This window comes from Ailuropoda melanoleuca, chromosome 5, assembly GCF_002007445.2.
Source record: "Ailuropoda melanoleuca isolate Jingjing chromosome 5, ASM200744v2, whole genome shotgun sequence".
Taxonomy (NCBI): Eukaryota; Metazoa; Chordata; class Mammalia; order Carnivora; family Ursidae; genus Ailuropoda; species Ailuropoda melanoleuca.
In genome coordinates, this window is record NC_048222.1 from 88,577,144 (window position 1) to 88,603,757 (window position 26,614).

Sequence of the window (26,614 nt, forward strand, 5' to 3'; positions counted from 1 at the left end):
TACCTTTTTTTTTCTTACTTAAGTGATCTCATTGGTCTTGAGTAGTTCAGCTGTGGCTTGGGTGGAGACTAGAGAATAATCTGGCTCCCCTTCAGAATGTCACCCTGCTTGCTGGCCTGGCAGGGATTTCTTGCGTAATATCTTTAACCCCTCTTATCTTCACATAGATTCTGCCATCTTGGAGGGAGGGTATTTGGGATAACTTTTTGTAAGTTGATGGGAAATGCAAATAAAATTATGACAACTTTGAGATAATGATAAAATTTTAATTTGTTTCCCCCTCTGAATCGAGTCTGGAAAACAAACCTCAAAACCGTGGACATGTTTTTCAAATCTACATTTCAGAGTTTACAGGTGTGCGCCTGCGGCAACCGAAACAAAGATTAGAGTGATGGTTATGGCTGCCTCCCAGGCTCAGATAAAAGGCGCCTCTCAGCTAGCTCCACGGTGCCAGCTCACCTGGGGTCAGACTTTGAGTTTTCCCCATTTAGGGCAGGTATAACAGTAAAACCCCACAACTGTTTTCCTCGTCTCTCTCCCCTCCCATTTTGAGTTTCTGGGTCAGCAATCCTCCCACCTGCCTCGGGTTTGTGCCCCGGGGAGGCAGCGTGGTGCCTGGGTGCGGGCGGAGCAAGGTCGCGCGGCGGCGGCCGGAGCACGGGTGAGTGGACAGCTGCCCCGGGACTGTTTTCACGCTGATCCAGCATGCCTCTCTCGGACCTAGGGGTAACAACACTTAACTCTCGCTCTACCAAGTGTCTCCGCAGGCCTGGGCGAACAGATGCAAAGGAAAGTGGGATCAGTTCCCGCCAGGGCTGCTCCCGCCCTTTCCCCGGCCCCGGCCCCTCCCGCGCCGCGGCCGGTCCCGCCCCGAGTCGTCCGTCGGGGCCGCCGGGCACCACTGGGCAGAAGCAGGACACGGCCGGCCCGTGCCCCGTGGCGCCTTCCTTCACTCCGCCGCCACTCCCAACGCTCTCCCCCTCTGGTTGCTTCGTTTTCCAGGCGTGCTTCCCTCAGGGGGAGGCGTGTGCCCCCAAACCAATCCACCTCACTCGCTCCTGCGGACCCCGCTTCCTGGACTCTCGGCTCTCGCAGCGCCCCCTCAGGCCGCCGCCCCCATCGCGCTCCCGGGGGCGGGCGGGGACCGCGCGCAGGTACCTCAGCGCCAGGAGGAAGGCGCGCCGGCTCCGCAGTTCCCGGAGGTGCCGCGCCCGCTCCGGGGGGAGGCGCTGTGGTGCGGGGCCGCCCCCTCGCGCCCCGGGCGCCCGCAGCGGCTGGGCCTCCTCCTCCCCCCCCTCCTCTTCCTCCGCCCTCCTCGGCTGGGAAAGTGGGAGGTGGCGGCGGCGGCGTGTGTGTGTGCGCGCGTGAGGGGGGCAGCAGAGAGGAGTCTCCGGGTGCCGCCGCGGCGTCAGAGACACTGCGAGCGGCGGGCGGCGGGGCCGCATCTGCATCGGTCTCCGCCGCCGCTGCGGGGCCGCGAACAAAGAGGAGGAGCCGAGGCGCGAGGTAGGGCGCGGGGCCGCGCGGGGAGCCGGCGCGGGCAGACCCTCTCGGCCGAGGAGGAGGTGGTTGGGGCGCCCCCCTCCCCTCCGCGCTGGTCCGTCCCTCAGTCCTTCCACCCTCGGGTCCTCCTGGGCCCGGAGCCCGGACGGTGCTGCGGCCTCGCTGCCTTCTCCCGGCAGGAAGCTGCCCGGGCTCCGTGCCGCGGTCTCCCGGGGCGCAGCCCAGCACTCCCTGCTCTCCGATGGTTCGGCTTCTCTGGGGACTCCCGCCTCATCTCCGCGGCGTCATAGATGTTTCCCGAAGGGTGGCACTTTGTGGGGCTGACTTTCGCAACTTAAGGCTGCGGATTAATTTTTAAGTCCTTCAAAACTTCCAGCAGTCGTTCGGGGGGATTTATGTGCCCGGCCTGACCCAAAGGGTAGTGGAGAGGAGGCTGTTGAATGAGATCCCCATTCCGGCACTGGCCGGGCCGCCGCCCCAGCCTGGGACCCTCCCTTGCCCCTTGTCGCCTACACCTGGCTCCGGGGTGTGTCTGCGGCGAGCGGCCGCCGCGCCTCCCTGCGGGTCTGGGAGTTACCTGTGCTTGGCAGCGTCGGAGAGGGGCGCAGCGCTGGGACTCCCCGCTTCCCGACTCTGTCAAGAACAGCTGTTAAGGCTTCCTTCAAAATCTTTTTACCCTTTTTCTCCTAGGCATTCCCATTTACATTTATTTTGGTGGTAGGGGAGAGCGGCGCAGTCACCGGTTTAAATGCTTTTTCCTGAATGGCCCCATTTTCATATTATGCTCACAGTTTTCAGTCCAGCATTCCATTGTCAAATTCTTTTGGTGATAATTTTGCCAGATTTTCTGAATGGGATTAGGACAAGCTGTTCAGAAATCCGTTTCAGAGTTTGTCAACCACTGCCCTGAAGGGTGCTTTTTTATTTCAACTGCTTTCAAACAAATCTTTAGTTGTGTCCTTTAGAATTGTCAACCTTCGGCTCATTTTGGTTGGGCAAGATTAAACAGTTCTATTTTTAAGGCCAGCGAAGAAACATATGTATTTAATATTGGGATCATGTACCACAAGTGATCACATGAGGCATGGTTTCTTAAACACTAAAGTAGCTTAAAGATTGGGAAGTTTGTGGGGTTTAAAAGTAATTTCAGGTAGGGGAAACTTTCAGTTGCTTCTGTTCAGCTTCTCATATGAGTTGAGGACTTTATTAAGGCAACCAATATCACTTTGTGAGCTGAAGAATTTATGTTCTTTATAGCATTTCGTAAATCCCATTTTATTGCAGGAATTTTGTATAGTACGTGATAGCTATTTCTGCACAGTGAACTCCTAGGTATCTTTAGGGATTAATTTTGAATTGTTTAAAAAGCCCATTTTGTTTTTAATTGTTGACTTTGGAGTTCAGGAACCACATTCCAAAGCAAAGCTGCACTATTCAGAGGAAGCACTTTTGTGTACTTTTTGGTTCTTGGCTCCTCTGTGAACCTTTTCCCCAAACAACAATACTAATTTTCTGTCTTCTCTCCTCCCCCTCTCCCATTACTCCAGAGCAAAGTCTGAAATGGATGTTACATGAATCACTTTAAGGGATGCACACAACTATGAAAATTTCTGAAGCTTTTTTCTCAGTAAACTAGATAAAGATGGATGAATCTGCCTTGTTGGATCTTCTGGAGTGTCCTGTGTGTCTAGAGCGGCTTGACGCTTCGGCAAAGGTCTTGCCTTGCCAGCATACATTTTGCAAACGATGTTTGTTGGGGATTGTAGGTTCCCGAAATGAACTCAGATGTCCCGAGTGCAGGACTCTTGTTGGCTCGGGTGTTGAGGAGCTTCCAAGTAACATCCTGCTGGTCAGACTTCTGGATGGCATCAAGCAGAGGCCTTGGAAACCTGGCCCTGGTGGGGGCAGTGGGACGAACTGCACAAATGCATTAAGGGCTCAGAGCAGCATTGCGGCTAACTGTAGCTCAAAAGATTTGCAGAGCTCCCAGGGCGGACAGCAGCCACGGGTGCAAGCCTGGAGCCCCCCGGTGAGGGTGAGTAGCCTGCAGTAGCAGTTTGGTGAATAAAGGTGGTGACAACTGCATTTTTTTCTTTATGCTTTAGCTTGATACTTCCTAAATCAGTTCATTGCTAAAGAAGCCAGACTTACTGAAACAGATAGGAAATTATGCCTCAGGATTTTTTTTTTCCTTTTGGAATGAGAGTGGATATAAATAACAAATTTTTGTTTTTAAAAATTCTCTCCCCATGGTCTCTATTACCTTTTAAGATAAATTTTGGGAAGCAGGTAGCAATTATTCACTGAAATCTAAAACAAAGCAGTTTTTTGGTATCCATTTTAAAATGGAAATTTGGTGTGATTTTCCCCTTTTTCGTGGAATTGGGAGAACCATAATTATGTATATGTGTGTACATATATGATATAAATATGTATGTAGGTGAATCATAAGTAGGAAATTAAACCTTAATTTTTATGTTGCATTGAGCTATTCTAGCCATTCTCTTGGTTTTATGAATGCACAGCACAGAATTTACTGGTTGGAGGAATTCTTAACAAATCATGGCCACAGGTAGCCGAGTTTCGTTGCTGTAGCAACGAAATGTCATTTAGGACTACGGTGTAACAGAGAATCTAGCTTTATGTTGGGTTTTACAGGGAGTGAAATGAAATGTTTTCATCAAAATCATTTTTCTTGGGTTTTGGGTTTGGGCTGAAATAATTTTAAATGAAGCTAAATATTTGGACAGTTGCCATATTTTAAATTCCTAGAAGGTAAGGTATTCTGAATAAATCTATATTATGTTGTGGATGATGGCATTCCAGTAAGACACATTTTTTTCATTTTTGTAAAAATAAAAAGTAGTTATGGGCATCAGACAACTAAAACAATTTCATTTTTGTTGGAAGAAACAATTTCAATAATTGGCCAAACTGATAAAATATATTTTTAAAGAAGTTAATTTGGATAAGAATTTTTTTTCAAATATTCATGGTAAACACTCATAACTGACTTTCCCCAGTGCTAAAACAGCCATTGGGATGGCATTAGTATAAATTCACAGATGTGAATATCAGAGGCTATACCCTTCCCTCACTTCCTTCTCAAGCTCATCTTTTAAAATGATACAAAGTATTTATATCACTAGATGGAAAATAGGAAAGGGTTTTAATTACTAGGAAGCAATTTCTTTACTAGGCTATCAGGCTTCTTTTGATTTGTATTTAATTATTATTATTATTTTTTAAGATAGTGAGAACTTTGGGTTAGGGAAGTTTTCTTTGCGTATTTGAAGCCCACGTATTGTGAGGTTGGTCTGCTTATAGCACTTTTCTTGGAGCTCCTTTATTTTATGGAGTTTACTGGTGCATCGACTAGTGTATAGAGTCATAATATTTTAACCTCACAACCAGTGATCAAGTTGGTCATTTCTGAGACACCTGACCCAGGTCTGCTTAGTTTAATGAGGGGGTTGATTTGCTTCTCTGGAGATTTTGTTTCCTTGTTAATTAGACTAGGGGAGTTGTAGCTTCTGGCTATGAATGGAAGTATCTTAGTTGTTGACACATTGCTTTACCTGTTGTGAGGAATGCATTGAATGTTTGATTACTGATAAAAAGGAATTTAAGAAAAGGGCTTAAGCATTCCACCTAATGTCCTTTGAATTTTAAGTTTTCTTTCTAACATAGAAATTGACTATGTAATGCTGTAATGTTCATTTATTTCAACTGCTAAGCTCTCAAAGTTGAGCTTCACTTTTCTCGGGTAAATTATTTTGAGATTTCGATGATGATACTGTTATTTTTCTGGCTTATATGAATTCCGAATTTGCTTCATGTTTTTTCTCTAGCAAGGAAAATTATTCACTGAGAAGCCCTGGTGAACTTGAGTCTTAACAACTTAGATCAAATAGTTGAGGTTAATAGAACAGAAGGTGATATTTGTTACTTCAGGGGGTGTGGAGACAGAGAACAGAGGACAAAACAAGAAACAAAATTACTTAATAATCTGAGTTCATGAAAATGCTGCAATACTTATAAAAAGAGTAGTTTTATTTTCTATCATAAAATAATTTCTCATTAGCAGTTACTGGTACCTTTTGCTTTCAAGTATTCAAAACAACCAGGTTTGCACAAATAGTTCAAGTACCTGAAAGATAAATACATGTCAGAAAATACTCCTTTTAAGAAAGAAATCTATAACATATAGACATGTGGAGGTTGTAATGCACTCCTTTGGACACTTTCCTGAGGTGAGTGACCATAATAAATCCCAAACATGCATTCTCCTCTCTTAGATGTTCTGACACAACCAAATGGTGCATGAGCCTGTTGCCACATGTTGCATAAAGCTGAAAGTGATAACATGTGGAATGTTGCTTCAGCGTATTAGTTATGTATTATGTTCCATTAGATTGTGACCATGTGGCTTCCTCATGCATTTAGCCGAGGTATATTGAGTGTTATCAGCAGATACGAGCATTTCCAATGTGTGACACAGAATTTTAGTGTTTCCTGCCTAATATGAAGGAGAAAATGGAAAAGTGTTTGGAGTCTCCATGGGAATCCATCAGTTCTTTACCCCGAGTAAAGAATTCCTGTTGGTTTTAGGCCAAAGTTGAGTGGTGGAATGAGCCACAGGGAGAGGGGGACTGCAGATACCTGTTTAAAGGGACCAAAAATACCTGCACAAAATAGATAATATATTAAAAAAATATAATATACATGCAGAATTCCATATGGAAAACCTGTTTAAGTAATTTCTATAGAATTATGACATAGAACAGTTAAATTTCTGCTTTCTATGAGTGGCTCCATTGGTTCAAGATCTATTCATATCTGTGCACCTATCTGTCTGTCTAGGAATTATTAATGATTTCACACTGCCTCTATCTCAAAGTGAGTTTATTCAGCAAAAATAGATCCACATAACCACTGATTTACACTAATTCACCCTTTGTTTATTCTTTCCTTTAGCTAGCAAATATTTATTGAGCACCTATTGGGTGCCAGGCACTGTTCTAGCTGCTCAGTAGATAATGATGGATAAACCAGATACAGATTCCACTTATGAATTTATGAGTATGTGTCAATCTTGTGGGAGAGACACACATTAATAACATAATAACAATGCAGGTATGTAATTAAACTTGGTAAGTGTTATGACAGAAAGCTAGGGGAGAGGATAGGAGAAGGACCTGTGTTTAGTGTGAGGGTAAATGTGTGTGTGTGTGTGTGTGTGTGTGTGTGTGTGTGTGTGTGTGTGGTGTCTTCAAAAGCTTCCTTGAGAAAGAGGCATTTGAGCTGAGATCTTAAGGATAAAATGATATTAATTAGTTGAGAGAGGGCTGGGCAGGTGAAGGAGCAGGGGGAAGTGTATTCCAACGATCTTGATCTGTAGTGGGACAGGGTATGGATCCTGTGAAGAACCAGTGTGAGGTGAATGTGGACTAAGAAAGGGACAGGGGTAGTGACCTGAGATGAGTGCAGTAATGTACAAGGCATCAAGAGCCACCACAGGCCACAGGGGCTTAAGGGCCATAGGAGTGGTATAGCTAGTAGGTACTCTGCATTTGGGATTAAAAGATGAATCACTGGGACTAAGACAATCATCAGGGCTCAGAGCGGAAATGGGAGTTTGGTGTCAAAGGACTGAGAGAGAAGAAATGGAATTTGAGGGGGAAAAGTGAAATTTCCTTCTGCAAATGTAGAGTATGCTTTCGTTTCTCTATAGCTGCACTCATCGCTTTCTCTCCCTTTCCCTATTGCTGACTATTATGGGCTGAATTGTGTCTACCCACCCCCCCCCCCATTCATAAGATGAAGTTGTTTCTCCTAGTACCTCAGAATGTGACTGTGTTTGGGGAAGAGCAACTTTAAAGAGGTGATTAAGGTCAAATGAGGTCATATGGGTGGAGCCCTAATCCACAATATGAGTGGTATTCTTTTTTTTTTTTTTTTGAGAGAGAGAGAAAGAGAAGGGGGGAGGGGCAGATAGGGAGAGAGAATACTAAGCAGGCTTCATGCTCAGCATGAAGTCTAATGTGAGGCTTGAACTCATGACCCTGAGATCATAACCTGGGCCAAAACCGAGTTGGACAGTTAACCCAGTTACCCAGGTGCCCCATGACTGGTATTGTTGTAAGAGAGGGGATTAGGACACAGGGAGACACAGAAGGAAGACCATGTGAAGACACACAAAGATGGATATCTGCAAACTAAGGAGAGAGGCTTGCAGAAGAATACAAACCCTGCTGATGCCTTGCTCTTAGACTTCTAGTCTCCAGAACTAATGAAATAAGCATCTGTTGTTAAAGCCAGTCAATCTGTATTACTTTGTTAGGGCGGCCCAAGAAAACTAATACACTCACTGTGCATGTACTCCTAAAGGTCATCCTCTGGAATGGCCTCAGTCCACTGCCGGTCCCTTCATCCTGGTTTCCCCAAAGACCTGCAGTGGTCCAAGCCTTCTGTGCTCTTTACTCTGGATGTGCAGTAACTTTTTTTAAAGATTTTATTTATTTATTTGACAGAGACAGCCAGCGAGAGAGGGAGCACAAGCAGGGGAAGTGGGAGAGGAAGAAGCAGGCTTCCAGCACAGGAGCCTGATGTGGGGCTCAATCCCAAAACGCCGGGATCACGTCCTGAACCAAAGGCAGACACTTAATGACTGCGGCACCCAGGCGCCCCTGGACGTGCAGTAACTTTGAGAAGTTCCCCCTCAACTGCCCATGTGGCCTGGCATAGTTTCACAAAACAGGAGGTTTATGGGACAATAAACCAGAAACACAGAAAATTTTAGGTTGAGAGATGGAAGTGTCAGGAGGAGAGAACTATTACTGCTTGTTTATCTCTCAGGTTCTTCTGTGAGTGGAGTTTGGAGAGGGTGCTTTACTAGACGTTGTAGTGTCTGAGTCATTACCCAAAGGAGAGGTGGTAGAAAGAGAATTGAAGGAAGGGTAGGGAGAAAGTCAGGTCTACAGTGTGGCTCCAGGTAGAGGGTGGGAAACCAGTGCTATGAATTGCCCCATTGGCCATCTTTAACCTCCAGTCAGTGAACAGGTACCTGTGGAGAATTTTTTTCTGGCTCGGTTCTGTGCTATGATCTGTCCCAGGACAGAGGTGGCTTTAATGCATGTTTTGTTGAAAAAGAGTTTACATTATGGGGAGATAAAACACAAGAAACAACAGATAAGGCAGCATAGAGTGAAGCTATGGGATAAGAAATGGAGTAAATCTCTGTAGTGAAGTTCATTATTGTGGCGCCTGGATTAAGTGCCTGGTCAGAGAGTGGAGTGAGTGTGGATTAGGAGGGACAGGGCAGGATGTGCTTCCCTTCCGTGGAAGACTCATCCAACACCGACATAGGAATTGATGTCTTCATTTGGTGGTTTGGATGAGGGAGACGTGTGCCTGTTTCTGAATGGCTGAGTTAAAATAGAAAACTGTTTTTGCCAATGTCTATGGCAGAAATTATTGATGTCTTTTATTTATCATTTCATTCTTGACCCTTGCTGTGCCCTTATGTGCATCCTGTCCCTGACTTGACTTTATTCCACAGTCAGGCTCAATGGCTAGGGCTCAAGGGTGAAATTTGGAACTGGGATAGAAGGCAGGGATGGAAATCAGTCTGCAGTGCATACTGATTAGTAATTAAAAAAAGAAATGCCTAATGACTCTTTTTTATATTACACAAAGTATCATGTGACCATTATGTAAATTTCGCAACAGCCCTGTGGGGTTAAGTACTATTATTTAAAAAGTTAAAAAGAATGTAAATTTCAAAATGAGTTCCTGTAAACATTCTGGTGGTAAAAAAAAAAATTCAACAATATAGATGTATAATGTTATGCGGTGTGTATATCATTCCACATCTCTACATATACATTTGTGTGTGTATATATATACAGTTTTTTGTTTTTTTACGTATGTGGAATTTCATGCTCTGTGTATCTGTTGATTTGATAGTACATTTAATATATCTGGGAAACCTTTTCATGTCTGAGCACGTATATCTGTCTCATTGAAAACTCCACACCTCTTTATTGAGATATAATACACATGCAGATAAGTGCACCTATTTTAAGTGAACAACTCATTGAATTATCATGCTTCATTCTTTTCAAATGACTAGGATTTTTCTCCCTGTTTTAAAAATTAAGGTAATACACGCTCATAGTAAGAAACTTAATGGTGGATAAGGATGTAAGGGAGAAAATCAAGATTTCTAATCTCTCCATTCTTAATCTCCAGGAATGACTACTGTGAAGAGGTTTTTTTTTGTTTGTTTGTTTGTTTTTTGTTTTTTTTCCCAGAAAAAAAAAATTAATAGAAATAGGATGACATTGTATGTGCTTTTCTGCAATTTGAGGTTTTCTGTTTAATGATAAATCTTTCGTAGCTTTCCGTATCTACTTTCACTCATGTACAAGAGGGCATTCTGTACCATCATTCTCATTTTATGTATGTGAAAAGGATGGCAGAAAGGCAGAATAACTTGTTCTAGGTCTCCTAGCTAGAAAGTGATGGAGATAGGGTTCCACCCTACCCTGTCTGATCCCAAGATCAGACACACACTCTACTGAAGTGACAGACATTCTTCCTGGGTCTTCATGCTGCTTATAACAGGGACAGCTTTTAAGTGGAGGTACTTGTGTCCTTACTGCCCTTGCTGTGCTCACTGTTGTTGTTTTAAAGGGACAGATGAAGCTCAGTGACAGTAGACCAGGAAACCAGACCTTCTTTAGCTTGGTGGATGGAGGAGTGTGGTTTGGAGGTCAGAGATTGTGGCCTCTTGCTCCAATGCTGTCATCAACTGGCTGTTTGGCTTTTCTGGGCTTTATTTCTTTAGCACAGAACTGCAGAACCTTAGGTCCCCCAGCTCCATGCAGGGAGTTGAGGCGGGGGTGGGGGATGATAAGGATTGCTGAGTTTGGTTCATCTCACATTTTTCAGAACCCTTTGTGGTATCTGGCGCATAGGATGCACTCAAAAAGAGATTTGTTGAATGAATGTTTATTAGTTTCTTGGAGCTGCTATAGCAAAGTACCACAAACTGGGTGGCTTAGAACAACAGAAGCTGATTTTCTCACAATTCTGGAGGCCAGAATCTGAAATCAGGGTATTGGCAGAGCCCTGCTCTTTCTGAAACTTTCAGGGGAGAATCCTTTCTTGCGTCTTCCTAGCTTCTGGTGGTTCTGGCAGTCCTTGGTGTTCCCTGGCTTGTAAATACAGCAGTCCAGTCTCTGCCCCCATCTTCACATTCCTTCCCAGCATGTCTGTGTCCACATTTCCCTCTTCTTATGAGGACACAGTCATTGGATTAGGGCCTACCCTAAACCAATACGACCTCATTTTAACTTGATTACATCAGCTAGACTGTATTTCTAAATAAAGTCACATTCACAGGTATTGGGGGTTAGAGCTTGAACGTATATTTTTAGGGGACACAATTCAACTCATAACAGATTAAATGAATGCAGGAACGGATGATTGAGTGATGTGAATTCTAATCAGCTTCTAAGGATCCTTACTGTAAATTTTCTCAACAATTTATCTGTCCTTAATCCCTTTCTTTGTGCTATTTCCTCACCATCTATAAAAATGGGTTGACACTTTCTCTACCGATTAATAGGTTGCCTTGTAGATGAATGCGAGAATTGACGTGCAGTTTGAAAATTATAAAGTCAATGCAAATGGATGTATTATTATTAGTATCATTACTATAAAAATGATCAATCTTCAGAAGGGATGTAATATCATTTCTATTTGGGTGACAAGAACTAAATAATTGAGAAGAAATTTAAAAGATCACAAAACAAATGTAGAGCTATGCAAGATGAGGACATGTGCTCAGTTGTTTTGGTCCCTTACCTGTGAGAAACGATGAATATTCATTCTCTGCGGCTAACCCTGGAGGGTTCTTTCCCTAATCCTGGGGGTTCTTTCCGCATTTCCCCCATTTTGATTACCATTCCCTCAGCCCTTATTTCTCCTGTGGCTGACTGAAAGAGAGGAAGGGAAAAGGAGATTATTTTATTGTTTCTGGCTGGACAGAAAGGGAGGAAAATGAGATAAAGTTTAGCTTTGCTTTAGTCATGAGCCCTTGCTGCTGTGCTTCCTGCTCTCTGGAAAGTCCCACCTCTGCCGCTGGTTCTCTGGCTTCAGCCCCCCATCCTGAGCTCCAGCCTCTGCTGGTGTGGAACCTCTGTAGTTTGTTCACTTTTCTGCCTTCTAGCCACCTTGCATTGTTCTGTCATGCAACCATGGTCTGCATTTTCCAAGTGGCTAAGAGGGGGGAAATGGAAGAAATGTTGGAATAGAAAGGGGGAGGAGGAGAGCAGGACTCCTGTGCCATTCCATTTCCTTCCTTGAGCTATTTTTCCAGGTTGCATTCACAAATTGCTCACTTGCCCCATAATTTGACTCTAGTCTGGGGAAAAGGAAAATTAAAAATAGAAAAAAGGTAGGGGCAATCTGTTAATACCTGCCTCCACTTCATCATTCCAAGAGTTCCTGGCTCCTCTTTGTGCACCTCCATTCCTGAACTCTCCTCCTCTGCTGGGAAGAATTCCTGCTTTCCCCCACCACCGTCAGGCACTCGCTCTGCTTATTAATCCATACCCTCTCCAGTCCATTGCATTAATATGGTTTAAGTAAACCTGAGACAATACATGAAAAGCCTTTTTCATTTTGGGTTCAAAAGACAAATGATTTTGTAATTCACTGTCTAGCAGGGTTCTTTATGAGGACCCACAGTAGTAGGGCAGCGTAGTATATGTAGTTCAACGAGTAGGAGGAATACTTGTGATGGAAATATTACGTATAGCGGCATAGTACAGTGAGGAACTCAGGTATCAAATCCGATGTGAAGTCAGGCAAGCCTCTCTTACATAGCAACACAGGGTAGTGAGGTGTGCTTGTGACTGAGACACTACACCTGGAAACAGCTTTGCTAGTAAGGCTCCCTCACTGTGCAGCTTAGACCCTCAACCTCCCGAAGCTTTTATCAGAATGTGTCTATCTCTCCACCTTTTTTTTTTTTTTTTTTTTAAATTTCAGAGACCTTGAAAGTAGTAACCTTAAAAAGAAAAAATCTGAGCCCCAATCACCCTTCCTGTGGTCCTGCAATCCTTTGTAGTCTATGTGCCTGCCAATGCTTAGTCAAGAGGACGGTAGCAGTTGCTTCATGAATGGTGACATATGGGTATCGGTAAACACAACCATGTTAAAGATAAATGTGTGAGTGGGCTCTTCCGGGGTAGCAGGGAGGGGAATGGAGGTGCCATTTCAAATGGTTGACAGTAGCAGTTAAGTAGTAGACTATTTGAGTTGTGAAACGTGGATAAAAGGGAGTAGTAGGAGGATGTGCAAATGAATTTTTAAGTTATATTAAATATAGTGCGGAAAGGCAAAGACTGTCAGGTTTGAGCATTTTTCTGTTAGTCTAAGGAAATAAAAAAATTCCTAATTTTTATAAGAAAAAATCTTTTGAAACAGTATATATTTATTGTTTATAACGTTGCAATGAATAAACAGGAGTAGATTTTCACTATTTTAAGATGTAGTGAGTGGTCCTAAGCAATGAAGAATTACACAGAAATAAAATTGAAGGTTATTATAGTGTGCTCCATATCTAGTTTTAATTTATGTGAGGAATGCCCCCGCCCCCCATAAAACAATAGCAAGTAGAGTAAGAATATCAGTGTGTGATACTAATACCCCTGGCATCTTTATAAGATTCTTGGAAGTGCGTTTGAGCACTAATGTTTAAAAGTTGAACATTGATTTGTTATAAGGAGATACAGTTCCTCTAGAGCTAAAAACATATGTACATTCCTAATTACATAACTACTTAGTTTTTAAAGAATTTTAAAAGTTCTTTAACACACAGATTAAATATTATATGTAAAAAAGTTAAATTTCAAGCAAATTTTTATTTGCTCAGCTTATTCAAAGTGACAGGTAGTTAGTAAATCTCAGTTTTTCCCGTTAAGCTTGTGTTTTAAGCACACTTTTTTTTTTTTTAAGATTTATTTATTTATTTATTTGACAGAGACAGAGACAGGCAGCGAGAGAGGGAACACAAGCAGGGGGAGTGGGAAAGGAAGAAGCAGGCTCATAGTGGAGGAGCCTGATGTGGGGCTCGATCCCACAACGCCAGGATCATGCCCTGAGCCGAAGGCAGACGCTTAACCCGCTGTACCACCCAGGCGCCCCTTTAAGCGCACTTTTGATGAATTATTTCTAGTATTTCATATGTTTTTACTTTTTTCCTCCAGTTTAACACAGCTGAAGAGCTTAAGTCTGTAGGCTAAATATTTTTGCCATTTTTGGTGGGCCTAATTATTTTCATTCAGCATTAGTATTTCATAGTACATGATACTATGCGCTGGAATTAACACTTTCATTTTTCTCTTTTCATTTTTATAAAACAAATCCAGAACATTAGATGATATTAAAAACCTGAATTCTGTTGTACAAAGACAGTGATGCAGCTGAAACTGGAGTGTTAATTGAAAGGCACCATCATGTGACAGCTCGAAATGTGTATCTATTCCAAGAAAGTCCCACTCCGATGTCAAAAAAGTATTGGGTGTCAATGTAGGAGTATGAAAATGTATGCTGTGTAAAAGTTGGGGATCACCTACATGGTGACGAGAATGACGGAGACCTGGTTTCTACTCCTGGCTGTATGACCTTATGCGGGTGATTTCTCTTTTATAGGCTGTGGTTTCCTTTTGCAAAATGAGGGCTTGTCTGATATCCAAGTTCCTTTGCTTCCCTGACTTTTTTGAAATAATTACACCAGCAAAGGCCACTTTGACATTGAACATGAAGAACAAACTGAGGTTGGTGTCTGGATGTCTTCTTGGTGCGATGAGGTGAAGGGTGCCTCTCAAAGTCACCGTGGACACCAGACTCTTATATCCTCTGAGAAGCTTCAGGGCTGCCGCAGGAACCTTCAGAGCAACTGCCAGATAATCTGGGAGTTGAGATGTAAGGCAGAACAGAAAAGCAAGGACAGGGTAGGGAAGCCTGATTTGGGATCAGGCCCAAGCAGGGCTGGTTTGCCTGATGGGCCTCTTCTCCCTGAAATGATCTACCTCTGTTATACCTGAATATTACCTTCATGTAGTCATCACACTGCCTAAAATTCTGACAGTTGGAGGTTGTTCATGTATTAAAATGTTCTGCTCTTTGGAAGGGTAAGAAATCATCGAAATATGTCGCTTTTCCAATTCTTACTGATTCAAGAACACCCACTCTGATGGACAGGATCCTTTATGCTAAAAGGGAGAGATGGAAGGAACTGTGCTTCTCTGAGGTCAGACAAGCCTGGATGAAGGGAATGCAGTGAGGGGCTTACATGGGGGTGACCATGTAATTTATCCTCTACACTTTTGAGCATGAAGGGATGCTTTTGATAATTTTGCAGAGTCAACGGGGGTAAACTGGGTCTGTCTGGGGCAAACAAGGCCATATGGTCATCCTAGCTGAGGGCAGTGTGAGCGAGCCCAGGGAATAGAAGAAAGTTTCATCAAGTATGGGGAAGATGCCAAAGAATACAGAAGCTCTTTCAAACATTTTCAGGCAAAATGCAAGAGAATTGATTTCTTCCTCTGAATGCTTCTTTCTGTGGGCTCTGTGGTTTTTGCTGGAGAGAAAATGTGATGTAGTAGGAAAGGCAGGGGGTTTAGCATGAGGCAGACCTTCCTCTTTTCTTTGTTATCTGTGTGGCTTTTGGGCATGCTACTTCATTAGCTTAATTTCTTCATTTGTAAAATGATGAAGATTTGCTTTCCAGGGTTGTGAGGATTGTATGAGATAAAAGAATGTTAAGTGCCTAGGACCTAGTTAATGACATTCAATAAATGTTAGTACCTTCTCTTTTTTCTTTTTCCAGAAATTAGAACTTTGTACCTTGTATCAGTTATATTATAAAATAACCTGTGTGCATTTGTGTGTGTGTGTGTGTGTGTGTATGTATGCGTTTGCATGTGCATGTGGGCGTGTATAGTCTGGTCATTTAATTAATCCATATTTACGATGTTAATGCCACGGGAGATTTTGTTCTCTTTTCGACAGACAGACTTCAGGTACACAAGCTGTTCATCAGGTAGTGCTTGCACACGATGCTAAATATCTGGTTTAAATCCTGCTTCTACCACTAACCGTGGTGTGACACTGGCTCTCGGGGCCTCATCTGTCAAAGGAGATGGTGAGCAACATTATCTCTCGTACCTCTTCCTGTTCTCATCCTATAAGAGACCCAGCCAGCGGAATTCATTGTATGTTAGACCATCTGTGACTGTTTTCATTGCCTGCCTGCCTGCCTTCCTTCCTGCCTTCATTCTTGCTGTGGGGAAAATAATAGTTCAAATAATGTGGAAAACTGATCTTTGATTTTGTTCTTTGCTGTAGTATTAAAAAGACTTAGATCTCTAAAACTTCTGTAAGGGAAACTAGATGTGCTTTGTAGTGCAGTCTTTGTTCAGTGCACTAATTTTTAAAAATTAGTGTTAGGAAGGATTTTTATGCCCTCACATGGGTCCTTTAATGCCACTGTTGGATATAGAATGTGTGTGTGTTTTATTCCTTTGTGGCTGATTTTTGTTTACCATTCGTACCCTTTCCCGCCCCTCCTTCCATAGAGCGTCAAGATTGTGTTCCGTAAGTAGATATTACTGGTCTGTTTAATCATGTTTTCATTATTTTTATATCTCCTATCTAGAGCAACTCATTGCTATTTTTATGTGATTAGAGCCATCTCTGACTAAATAAATGCATTTATGTAACATAATTTTTTGATGAATTTTTAAAATGCTGCAACAGTGAAGAGCCTTGCTATGCTTCAACTTTAAGCAAGTATTTTTTTTTTTAATGGAGCTTCTATTTATAGTTAAAATATTCACTTCCTGAGTTCGAAGGGTAAAAAAGGACACTGAGTGAACATTTTATGAAGATGGTCATCTACTGCATTTAAAAAGCCTCTCGAAAAGGGCATTTCAAAAACTGGTTGGTAACTTATTCCTGTGATTTGCAAGCTTCATTGCCAGGAAGTTCCTTCTTTTGTATCAAATACAAATCCCTGTCCTTGCAATTTAATCCCATTCCTCTAGTCTCATCCTTAATGGAAAAGAAGTGCTCCCTTGTATACTCTCCTTCGTAACCTTGCATGCGGCTGTGCAGCCAGACCTCCTCCCTTAGCCATCTTTTATCTGGCCTAAATAACTGCATTTTCTTTACATGCCCTCTTAGGACTCATTTCCTAACATTTTAATCATTTTAGTCGTTCTCCTTTGGACGCTCTCCAGCTTCTGCTCATCTTGCTTGGGTTCAGGTCCAGAATAGCTCTTAGCGTGGTAATAAAGGTCTGAATAGACCATCACGCTGTGGAAGGCTATCACATGATCCTCCTCAGCATGTTGCTTGGTTTTACTTCCTGATGCTACGTATCTTTAAAAATAACTCACTGTATTGCTGATTCATACTTTGCCTAGACCCTCAGTTTCTTTTATATGAATTTGCTTCCCCCATCTCTTATATGAGTGGTTAGTTTTTACTGCCTTACTAATTAAACTGCCCCCTGTTGTTTCTGTAATCCTTATGGTAGCGTCAGCAATTCGCAGCAATTCGCAGCTATCAACGGGAACAGAAAAATGTCAATTCAAAATGCTCTCTCTTTAATGGATATTTGTAATTATAGGGATGCTTGATCTTAAACACATATATAACCTGTTTGTCATATTTGAGTATCCTCTGTCCTTATTTGGTGTTTGATTGTTCTCTGATTAATTGTGGTTTAGTTTTGTCTCCTGAACCAAGTTGTAGGTAACTTGAGAGCGGGAACTCTTATATCTCTTTTTCCGTTCTTTGCTGTTGAAAACTAGGTGTTCAGTTCAGTAAGCACATCTTGATGGGGTTGATAGATTCTTTGCATTCCAGAATCCCAAAATTCATTTGAACACATACATTCACATCTTCGTAAGAGAAAGTGCCTAACCACATGTATATTTTTGGTGCGCTTAATCATATTCAGTTCTCCGTTACTTAAGCCAGCAATGAAAGTATTACCCAAAGGCTGGGTAAACCCTCATGAAACTTGGCTGTAATTGGATCCTGAATAACAGGTCACTTGAGGGTGGCCCTCGAAACATTTGTGTTACACCCACCATGGTGGTCTGGAAATCATGTTTTCCTAGTTTATTAGAAAGAACTTTCTGCCGAATTGAATCAGAAGCCTTAGGAAAGTTAAAATACTATCTCCTATCCCCCAAGCACCTCATTGTTCTGACATAGAGGAAAATGGAATGGATCTAATAGGAATTAGCTATCCAACAGTCATGTTGATCTTTACCAAACACCTTGTGATTTCTCTACTTGTATATCTACTTTTGGAATGCAAACGTTACATGTAATAAAGCCTCTGTTTTGATGCAGATTATCTATATACTAAGTAATTCCTGTGGTAGGTAATCCTATGGATGGTAGGAAGCACAGGTAATGATGTGGTTTATAATAGCACTTCCACATTCTAATTCCCATAAGAGGCAACATGCACATTCAAAATAAAATTAAAATTCTCGAGAATGAAGTGGAAAGGAGGGGAGGAAAGACAGGATAATAAATTACCCCTAAGTGACTCTTTCCAATTCTCAAATTGTAAGTCAGCCAGCTATGATGTGAAACATGACAAGGACCCCAGGCTCTCTAGGTCAGATATCTGCAAGGCTGATATTCTGTGATTGCTGATGTATCAAATATTTAACTGTAATTCATGAAAATACTGGAGTTATTATTAGTTCTCTCAGGAGACCTAAGCTACGTGATACCTACAAATAAGTAACACTAGGTCCACCCAACATTTCATGATGGATGAAAGAGAATGGCACATCTCGAGGAACGGCAGGTTAGGAAGGCTTGGTAACTTTAGAAATGTGTCACGCTGTGGTTTTTAGGTATGCAGTGAATGAAGAGCTTTGTGTGGAAGGGGTAAAAGTGCTCTGTGAATACTTATTATGTAAATTTGTGTGTGTTGCTAGGTTTATGTATGTTTCTTCTTTGTGATCCCAGCTTTCTTTATTTCCTGGACTGAGAGGCAAGTTTATTTTTTACATTAACCTGATATGTAAATTGGTCAGCCCCTGCTGGTGGCTTTTTTCTCCTTCCAATTTAGTGGTGTCAGGTCAGTATCTGGGCAGGGAGTACACATCATTAGCAATTAGCTAGTGTCTTGTCTGTAAATGCAGCCATGCTCTAAGCCACCCAGCCCTTCTGTAACTGGGATTTTTTGACCAGCTTGGGATTTATTTAACATGGCTTAGTTTAGTGATATATGTTGAAATTGAGAGTGTATGAAAACAGAGATTGTGTTTAATGCATGCATGTTATCAGTCGTTTGGTACACATTTCTTCTCTGTGTCTGGAGTGAAAGGTCACCATTTCTTGGCACTCTTATTAAACATACTGGGATATTAAACCAAAGAATAGAATAGGTGGGTTAGATTGAGGCCAAAGTTGGATTCATAGTTTGATACTTAATTTTCCTAGTCAGTTGAGTGTCATCTGACAAGTATGCAGAGTTGCTGATTAGTGGCAGCCGTGCACTGGATAATACGGTCTGCATAGGTGGTAAGCAATTAGATTGCAATGATGTATCTGTAGCTTTAGGATAAAAATAGTAGCAAATTTAGTTTGACCCCAAAATCACTTTCGCATGGTCATGAAATCATTTTAAGAGCTGATCTGGGACATCTGGGTGGCTCAGTCAGTTAAGCGTCTGCCTTTGGCTCACGTCATGATCCCAGGGTCCTGGGATCGAGTCCTGTATCAGGCTCCTCGCTTGCTCTACGGGGAGCCTGCTTCTCCCTCTGCTTGTGGCTCCCCCTGCTTGTGTGCGCACATGCTCTCTGTCTCTGTCTCTCTGTCTCTTGCTGACAATAAAAATCTTAAAAAAAAAAAAAAAGCTGATCTTATGGAACAATGTATATCTGGATTCAAGAAAATAAATACTTGACTTCTGACCTTAAGGGAAAATATGTAACAAGATGTTTTGTGATCTTGAGTGAACTAATCAGTTGAGCAAACTAATGAACTTGAGTAAACTAATGTCTTAGTAACTCTGTTCTGTTTGTTGCATCTGGGTTAGCAGTGTATGAATTCATTCTGTTCTCAAATAACTTGTTTTGCATTGATATCACTGTTTGAAAAAGTAAGCTATAATCTCTTAAGCTGGAAAACTCAGCATGCCTTAAAATATGAAAATGCTAGGCTTCCTTTTATATACTGAAACATGGGGTTAATTGCCTTTATTTTCCACATCTTACAAATTCTTGAGTCTCTGGACAGCATACCAGAGTCCTTATTTCTTTAGATATGCAATCTATCATTTACAGTCTCCAGCTGATAAATACCTTTATTTGGCACGAACACATATGATCAAAGGTGATCTGAATAGTGTACAGGTTTGATTAATGAATACACTAGGCTTTTCCTTAAGGTTTGAACAAAGAATGGTATCACAGACAGTTTTGTTAATAAAATAAATAGAGGTTAAAGATTGGAACTGTTTCTAGTAGACTGTGCAGCCCTAAATCATTCAAAAGTAATGAAGCAGTTTTCTGAAAGAGATTGTGTTTCCTTACGAAGGAAGCCACCTTTGTTCCATGTCACTGATGCATTCTTTATAGGTGAGGTCACTCTGCATTGCTGATATCTTTTTCCTTTCATAAAAGGGAGATGTGGACCGCTCCCAGTGCATTCCATTTCTCACAGTCCATAAAATAAGGCTTAAATGTACCTGTCCATTAAAAGCTTTTGAAGGACGAAAGCCAACCTCAGAGGCTTTGTGAACCATGAATTGACAATAAAAGACAGTATGCTTCTGTTTTTCAAATAGCCTATTTAAGGACAAAAGAACTATTCACTCCTACATGACTTTCATGTAGTTATAATAAAAGATAGGAGGATGGTCATCTTGTTTTGTGCATGATTTTAAGGCTGCTTGACTGAGATTATTTGAAACAATAGTTTTCAATTATTCAAACAAAGTCACTGAGAGGGATGTGTGGTGTAAAGTATATAAACATCTTTCTGTTTCTTTAGACAGAATTAAAGTTAAGAAGTTAGCTCCTCAACCCCTGCAAAATCTAAAGGGTTTAAAGCATTTACGGAATATCAGATTAAGCTTTAACTCTTGGAATAGTCTCCTGACTAATCTTCCTCTTCCACTTGTGTCTCCTAGAGTTCCTTACATCTCAGTGTGAGATGACACTCTCTTGCTCAAAACTATGTAATGGCCCATTAGATTGAAACAGTATAACTGAGCCATGTGTTTTCCTTCACCTTATCTTTTAAGCTTATATATTTTGCTTCAGCCATCCAAGTTTTCTTGCTATTCATCAAAGCACCAAGACTTGGGGCCATTTGTACCTGTTCTCCGTGGAACCTGGAAGGAATGTCTGCTTTTACCCAGATTTCAGGATAGCTTGCTTCTTTACTTCAGTTTGATTTCTTCTCAGATGTCACTTCCTTGGAAGGGTCTTCTCTGACCACCATATCCAGTCTTCTAGTCCGATAGATTTATTTTTCCTTATAGCACTTATGTCCATTTAAAATTACATATTTGTTTACTTTGTCCTCCCCCATCCCCCGCCACCCCCCGATAAATAGTAAGCTCTATGAGGGCCCGGACTTTGATTAAATTTATCACTGTCAGCATAACCAGGAGCTACAACACTGCCTGGTACAAAATAGGCCCTCGGTAAGAATTTATTTATTCAACAAATCAGTGAGTGAATTTTGCTTGATACATGTTGGCCTTAGTAACTCTGGAAACTTCATGTTGAAAAAATAATGGCAAATGGGAATATGATTGTCGATCATTTAGATGGCTAAGTTAGCACTGAAAATTTTTATAGAGGAGTGAATTAAAGTGTCATATTTGCTTATTTGGTAATTCATTTTGTTTTGTTTCATGAAGGTAAATATGGAGTGATATAAAAAGTAATCTTTCTATGAGCCTTTTTTTTCCCCCCAATCCAAGAGATGAGCAACATGATTTCACACTATAGCACTCTCTCTGTTTTTAGCTTTTGGAAATGAACACACACCCTTTATAACTGAAGTGTCAGTGTACTTTAGTACTCGTACTTTTAAAGCTACCTGGAACACCAGATAATGAGAGCATGGGAAGGAGCACTGTCTTTTTCATATATTTCTGCCAACTCCTATGCTTAACATATTCTTTAGAAGAGAAGTGACATTGTTTTCTGTACCTAAAACTGTTTAAGGAGTGGGTGGAAACACCTATTAATCTTGGCTGTGTCGTGACTTGAGAATATTTCCTCAGGATGTTGTGTAGATTCAAATTAGCCTACAGGTATCCGGTTTTTTCCTTTGCAAAATAATACTACTGAATCGTGGGTTGATTCTGTTGGGTGTCCTGAGCCTGTTGATTAATATCAGAAATGAAGTTCTTTTTCTAATCTAATCATGGCTATGTGCATTATATGTAAAATTCACTTAAGTATCTCTGTAGACACTTACAAACATGATCATAGTCACCTGTTTCACCAATTGCTGTTTTTAAATCTGCGTATGTTTTTTCTAGCTTATTGACATGGAGTCAGAACCTGCTGAAAACTTATTTTTCCCATTGTTGCCCTATGTGCATCTGATACAGGAATGGATCTTTGTATTTTTTTTTTTTTTCACTAACAGATAATTCTGTGTTTTACCATCTATTGGTACACGGTCTGCTTTCCACTTAGAATTAGAAGTTGTCCCCACTCCCCGCTAACGATTTTGGGGCATTTCTACGAGGTCACGGTACGGGGGCCCTAGCTTGCACGTGCAGTCTTGCCTCACATGACCAGGCTGTATCCTCTGTTAATCACTGTCCCCTGAATCAGATACTCACCCCTCATGTTACTGTGGGTTGTCCACCATTCATTCACTCAGTAAATATTTACTTGGGAGAAGATCCTTGAGCTAGTTTGAACACCTCTCCTGTTCACCCACTGAGTTCTTTGTCTAAACTATCAAGCTTGCTTTTTTTCTCTCTCCACTTTTTTTGTTTGCCTGTTTTTATCCCTCCCTGTTATCCACTCCCAAATCTCCAATTTGAGTATCTGAGTCTTTGTTTTATAGTCATCCCTGTTTTCCCAGTGAGCACATCATGTCTTAATGTCCTTTTTGAAATTCCTTAACTACATTTGACTTATGGTAGAAAAACCAGTGAAGAATAAAGCACATGGTAAAAAGAGGCATTAATAGTATACGTCTCAATTTTTCTGCAAAATGGAACTTTATCTCCTTCTAACCTTCTAACTTTCCTTGTTAGAGGAAGAGCTGTGAAACTATTCAAGTTTTTCTACAGCAGTCTTAGAGGATTTTCGTATTTACCAGGGATTATTGTATAGATGAAAGAACTTGAATTAGCTTTTAGTTTCAGAGTAAAATAATTTCTAGTTTAAATGACTTAGCATTAGTCGATCAGACCTAGTTAACATAAGTTTGTGTCTCTCTTAAAATAAAAGTAGAAAAATTAAATTTTTTCCTTGGTAATTTGATTTGTAGGAAGTAGGGAACAAAGGATTCCAAACAGGGCTTTTAAAATCAGTTCTAATTAATCGCGGGTGCAGATGCATCAGCTGAGATTGGGAGGCAATTAGTCTAATTATGTTTAAAATACAGTTGCATGCTTAAATAGATAATCACACCCTCAGGCCTGCCTATCTTTTTCTGCTTTCTCCTTTAGGCACGTAGTGAATTTTTTGGCCATTAAGCATGACCTCGACAGTGTCTATGGAGTAGAACAGAGTGACAGAATGCAGATGAACACGATTGCACATTCTCCTAGCTTAGAGGTTGATACTTCAGTGATAATACCTGCACAACACACCTGGATAGAAAGATTAAACCATACAAGGGAAAATTTATGTTCTCTAGCTAACCACTCCCCTCCACCACCACCAAATGTTATTTTTGGAAAGCTGAGCTCTCTTTATGAAATCTTTTTTTTTTGTACTCCAATTTGGAGTAAACTATAGCTAAGTCCTATACTGAGTGTTATGAAATAATGTGAGTTTCAGCGTAAAACTTGAATAAGTAACACCTTGCCTAACCGCATACCGTTTGCATGACTCAGTTAAAGGCGAGGTCCAGGGGCCAGGTAGAAGTGCCATCTGGGTTTCTGAAGTACTTTCATACCTTTCAGGTCTTCAGTTGCCACTGCTTACATTGGATGTGACACCCTGACAAAACTGTTTTTCTTTTCAACTTCAGCAGTTGATATCTGTACAGGTGAATGAACAGGGATGTTTTTCCTGCCTTTCTTTACAAACTAATGTGACCATTTTTCTCTTCAGTAGATTCAGTTTGATTGGAAGAATCTTTCGAAGGTGGTCTTGTGTAAATACTCCCCTATTGCCCTTCCTTTAGTTTCTGGTAGCATTAAGCATGATTTATAGATTGCATTTTCATTTTATAGGCTGTCCTGCAGTTACAAGACTACAGTCTTTATTACCATCCTACCACAATGATTTTGCTTTTTCTTTCAGCTACATTTGCTGTATTTCTGACCATATTATTTGTAGCAGAAACTAAGGTTTACTGTCATTGCTATATTTATAACTGGATTGTGTGGTTTTTCTCCACGTAGGCAAAAACAGGATCTTGAGGATAGATAGCTAGTGATGTTAGGCCAGTTGGAGCTTTGTTTTCTGGACTGTTTTTGCTAAGCCTGGTGTGAGACCACAGCTTACTTCATCTGTGGCTATCAAAGTACGATGGAGTTAGGTGAATGATAGAAAAACTTAGATGGAGATTTGAAACACGAACATTTGAATATGTAGATTATTGCTTTTTAAAATTTAATTAATTAATTTATTATTATTATGTTAAGTTAGCCATCATATAGTACATCATTAGTTTGATGTAGTTTTCAGTGATTCATTAGTTGCATATAACACCCAGGGCTCACCACATCATGTGTGCTCCTTAATACCCATCACCCGGCTACCCCATCCCCCACCCACCCTCCCTTCTGTAACCCTCAGTTTGTTTTTTGGAGTCCAGAGTCTCTCATGGTTTGTCTCCCTCTCTGATTTAGATTATTGGTTAATATGGCTTGTGCTCTGACTCGAGCATGCGCCATCATTAGGGCCTTCTGTTCACATTTCATGCATAGACACAGGCTTAAGCCCAAGTAAGTTTGTTCAGAGGGGACCATGCCATTTTACTTCTTCTCTTGAGGCTACCCTGTGAGAGTTGGTAATTAATATTGTGTTTGAAGAGTTTATTCTCCCTTTAATCTTTGAAACAAACTACTCTTCTTACTATGGTAAACATAAGCCAGTTGTTTTAAAATTTAGACCAATTTAGGCATTTGGTTTATAATAGATAAATGTATTATTTTAGCAGATATTTGATGCTAATCATGCTGTCGTTATGGCGGAATAGCTGCTATTAGAATATGGGTATGTTTACTGTAGTGTATTCACCTCTGTGCTTTAAGTGATTTATATAAGTATGTAACCTGTGTTTTTGGATAACCCTTACTAAACGCTGGGTGACTCACATTTTTTGGTTTTTTACAGTTTCAGTATCTCTTTTCATGCTGAGTCTTATGTACCACCCTCTTTGTTTCTTATTAATAAGATGATAAATTATAGCACAATTTAAGGATGTTAAAGGGGTTAGGAGATTATAACACCAAAACTGAAAACCACTGACTAAGTTTAGAAGAGCTTAGTGCTGCAGGGTTGTCCTTGTGTCTTGGTTAAATTTGTGCAACTCAGAAAAAAAAAGCACTATTTTGTCCTATATATTATTTTATTAGATATCCTTCACATACATATCAGTTTATCTTAAATATTTCCAGTATTTCCAAATATTTCAATAGTTGGGTAGTTAGGACACTGGATTTTGTGTTCTTTCTCCTTCAAGTAATGCTGGTTATAGTTAGATGAATTTAAATTTATTAACTTATGGTCTCGGAAAATTTGGATTGATTGACATTCTGGCATTGGCAGTATAGTGTATTCTTGAGTCCACAAAAAAGATGTATTGTGAAACTCTAGAATTGGGTAGAAAGAGATCATCTGTGTAGTGGCTTAAAAAAAAACTGGGAAGAGCTTTTACAAAAGCAGCAGGAAGTACTTACTGAATCAGCACTGGTCCATTGTGTGGAGGGGTTTGCAGATTTCTAATTAAGCCACTGAATACTTACAGTCCTCAATTCACATGGAAAAATTTTAAAATGGTGGCGAGGCGCGTGCACGTTCATGTGTTTGTACAGGGCAGCTGCTTGTAATGACTTGATAGTGAAAATTAGAAAAAAAAATAATGTATGTGGAAACAGCAAGAAAAATTGAAATAGAGTATCCTTTTATTTTTTTTTAAAGTAGAACAACAACCAAAAAGTCACTCCATGTAATTTTGAGATCAGACAAAGGGATGGCCAGAGCATAATAGGAGCATGTAGAAGCCTGTTGCTAAATCAGAAATGAACAGGAATGCAGTTCAAAACCTCATTTACTACTCTTTAGTCTGTTGCCCTAGAGACAGACTTAACATATTGACTTTGGCAACTCCAGGGTAGCCTGCCATGTCTGCAGTTATTTAAGTGAAAATCTGAATTGTGACTTAAAAATATAAGTTTACTGTAGTTAGTGCAACCAATTACCTTTGTGGTTGGGTGGGAATTTCCAGGAGGTTCTAAGTCATCTTATGGAAAATAATGAAATAAGTAGAATATAGAATAAAGAATTCTGATTCTAAAAAGTTCAAATAGGAAGAGACAGTAAATGAAAGCAAGACTTACTGAAAACCTAGTGCAAGAGCTATTGAGACTGATTTAAATTTCAGGCACCATCTCACTTTGTAGCATGAATGAGGTAACTGGAGAACATAGATAACAAAATTAATAGGGGAGTGCTTAAAATATTGTTTAAAGATTAAAATGAGAGAGTTAGCCTAGAGTGATCAAGACCCCATCCAGTTCTAATTTTAAATGATTCCTTAGAGCAAGTGAGCTTTTCAGCTTTTTCTTACACCAACTCTGCCTTGCCTTCTGGCATTGTTATCATTCTGTAGTTGCAGTGAA

General features: G+C 40.8%; 1 protein-coding gene across 2 annotated transcripts in view; it reads left to right on the top strand.

Annotated features, from left to right (window-relative positions):
* SH3RF1 (SH3 domain containing ring finger 1) overlaps positions 1-26,614 on the top strand; it is a 205,861-nt gene that overhangs the window by 29,767 nt on the left and 149,480 nt on the right. The window contains exons 1-2 of one of the 2 annotated variants that reach the window (XM_002918183.4): positions 1,357-1,506; positions 3,051-3,538. In XM_002918183.4, the coding sequence (XP_002918229.2) occupies positions 3,146-3,538 (393 nt within the window). In that variant the 5' untranslated portion in view covers positions 1,357-1,506; positions 3,051-3,145. Of the gene's footprint in view, positions 1-1,356; positions 1,507-3,050; positions 3,539-26,614 lie in introns of those variants that run through there. The other variant, XM_034661393.1, reaches the window with a different exon arrangement.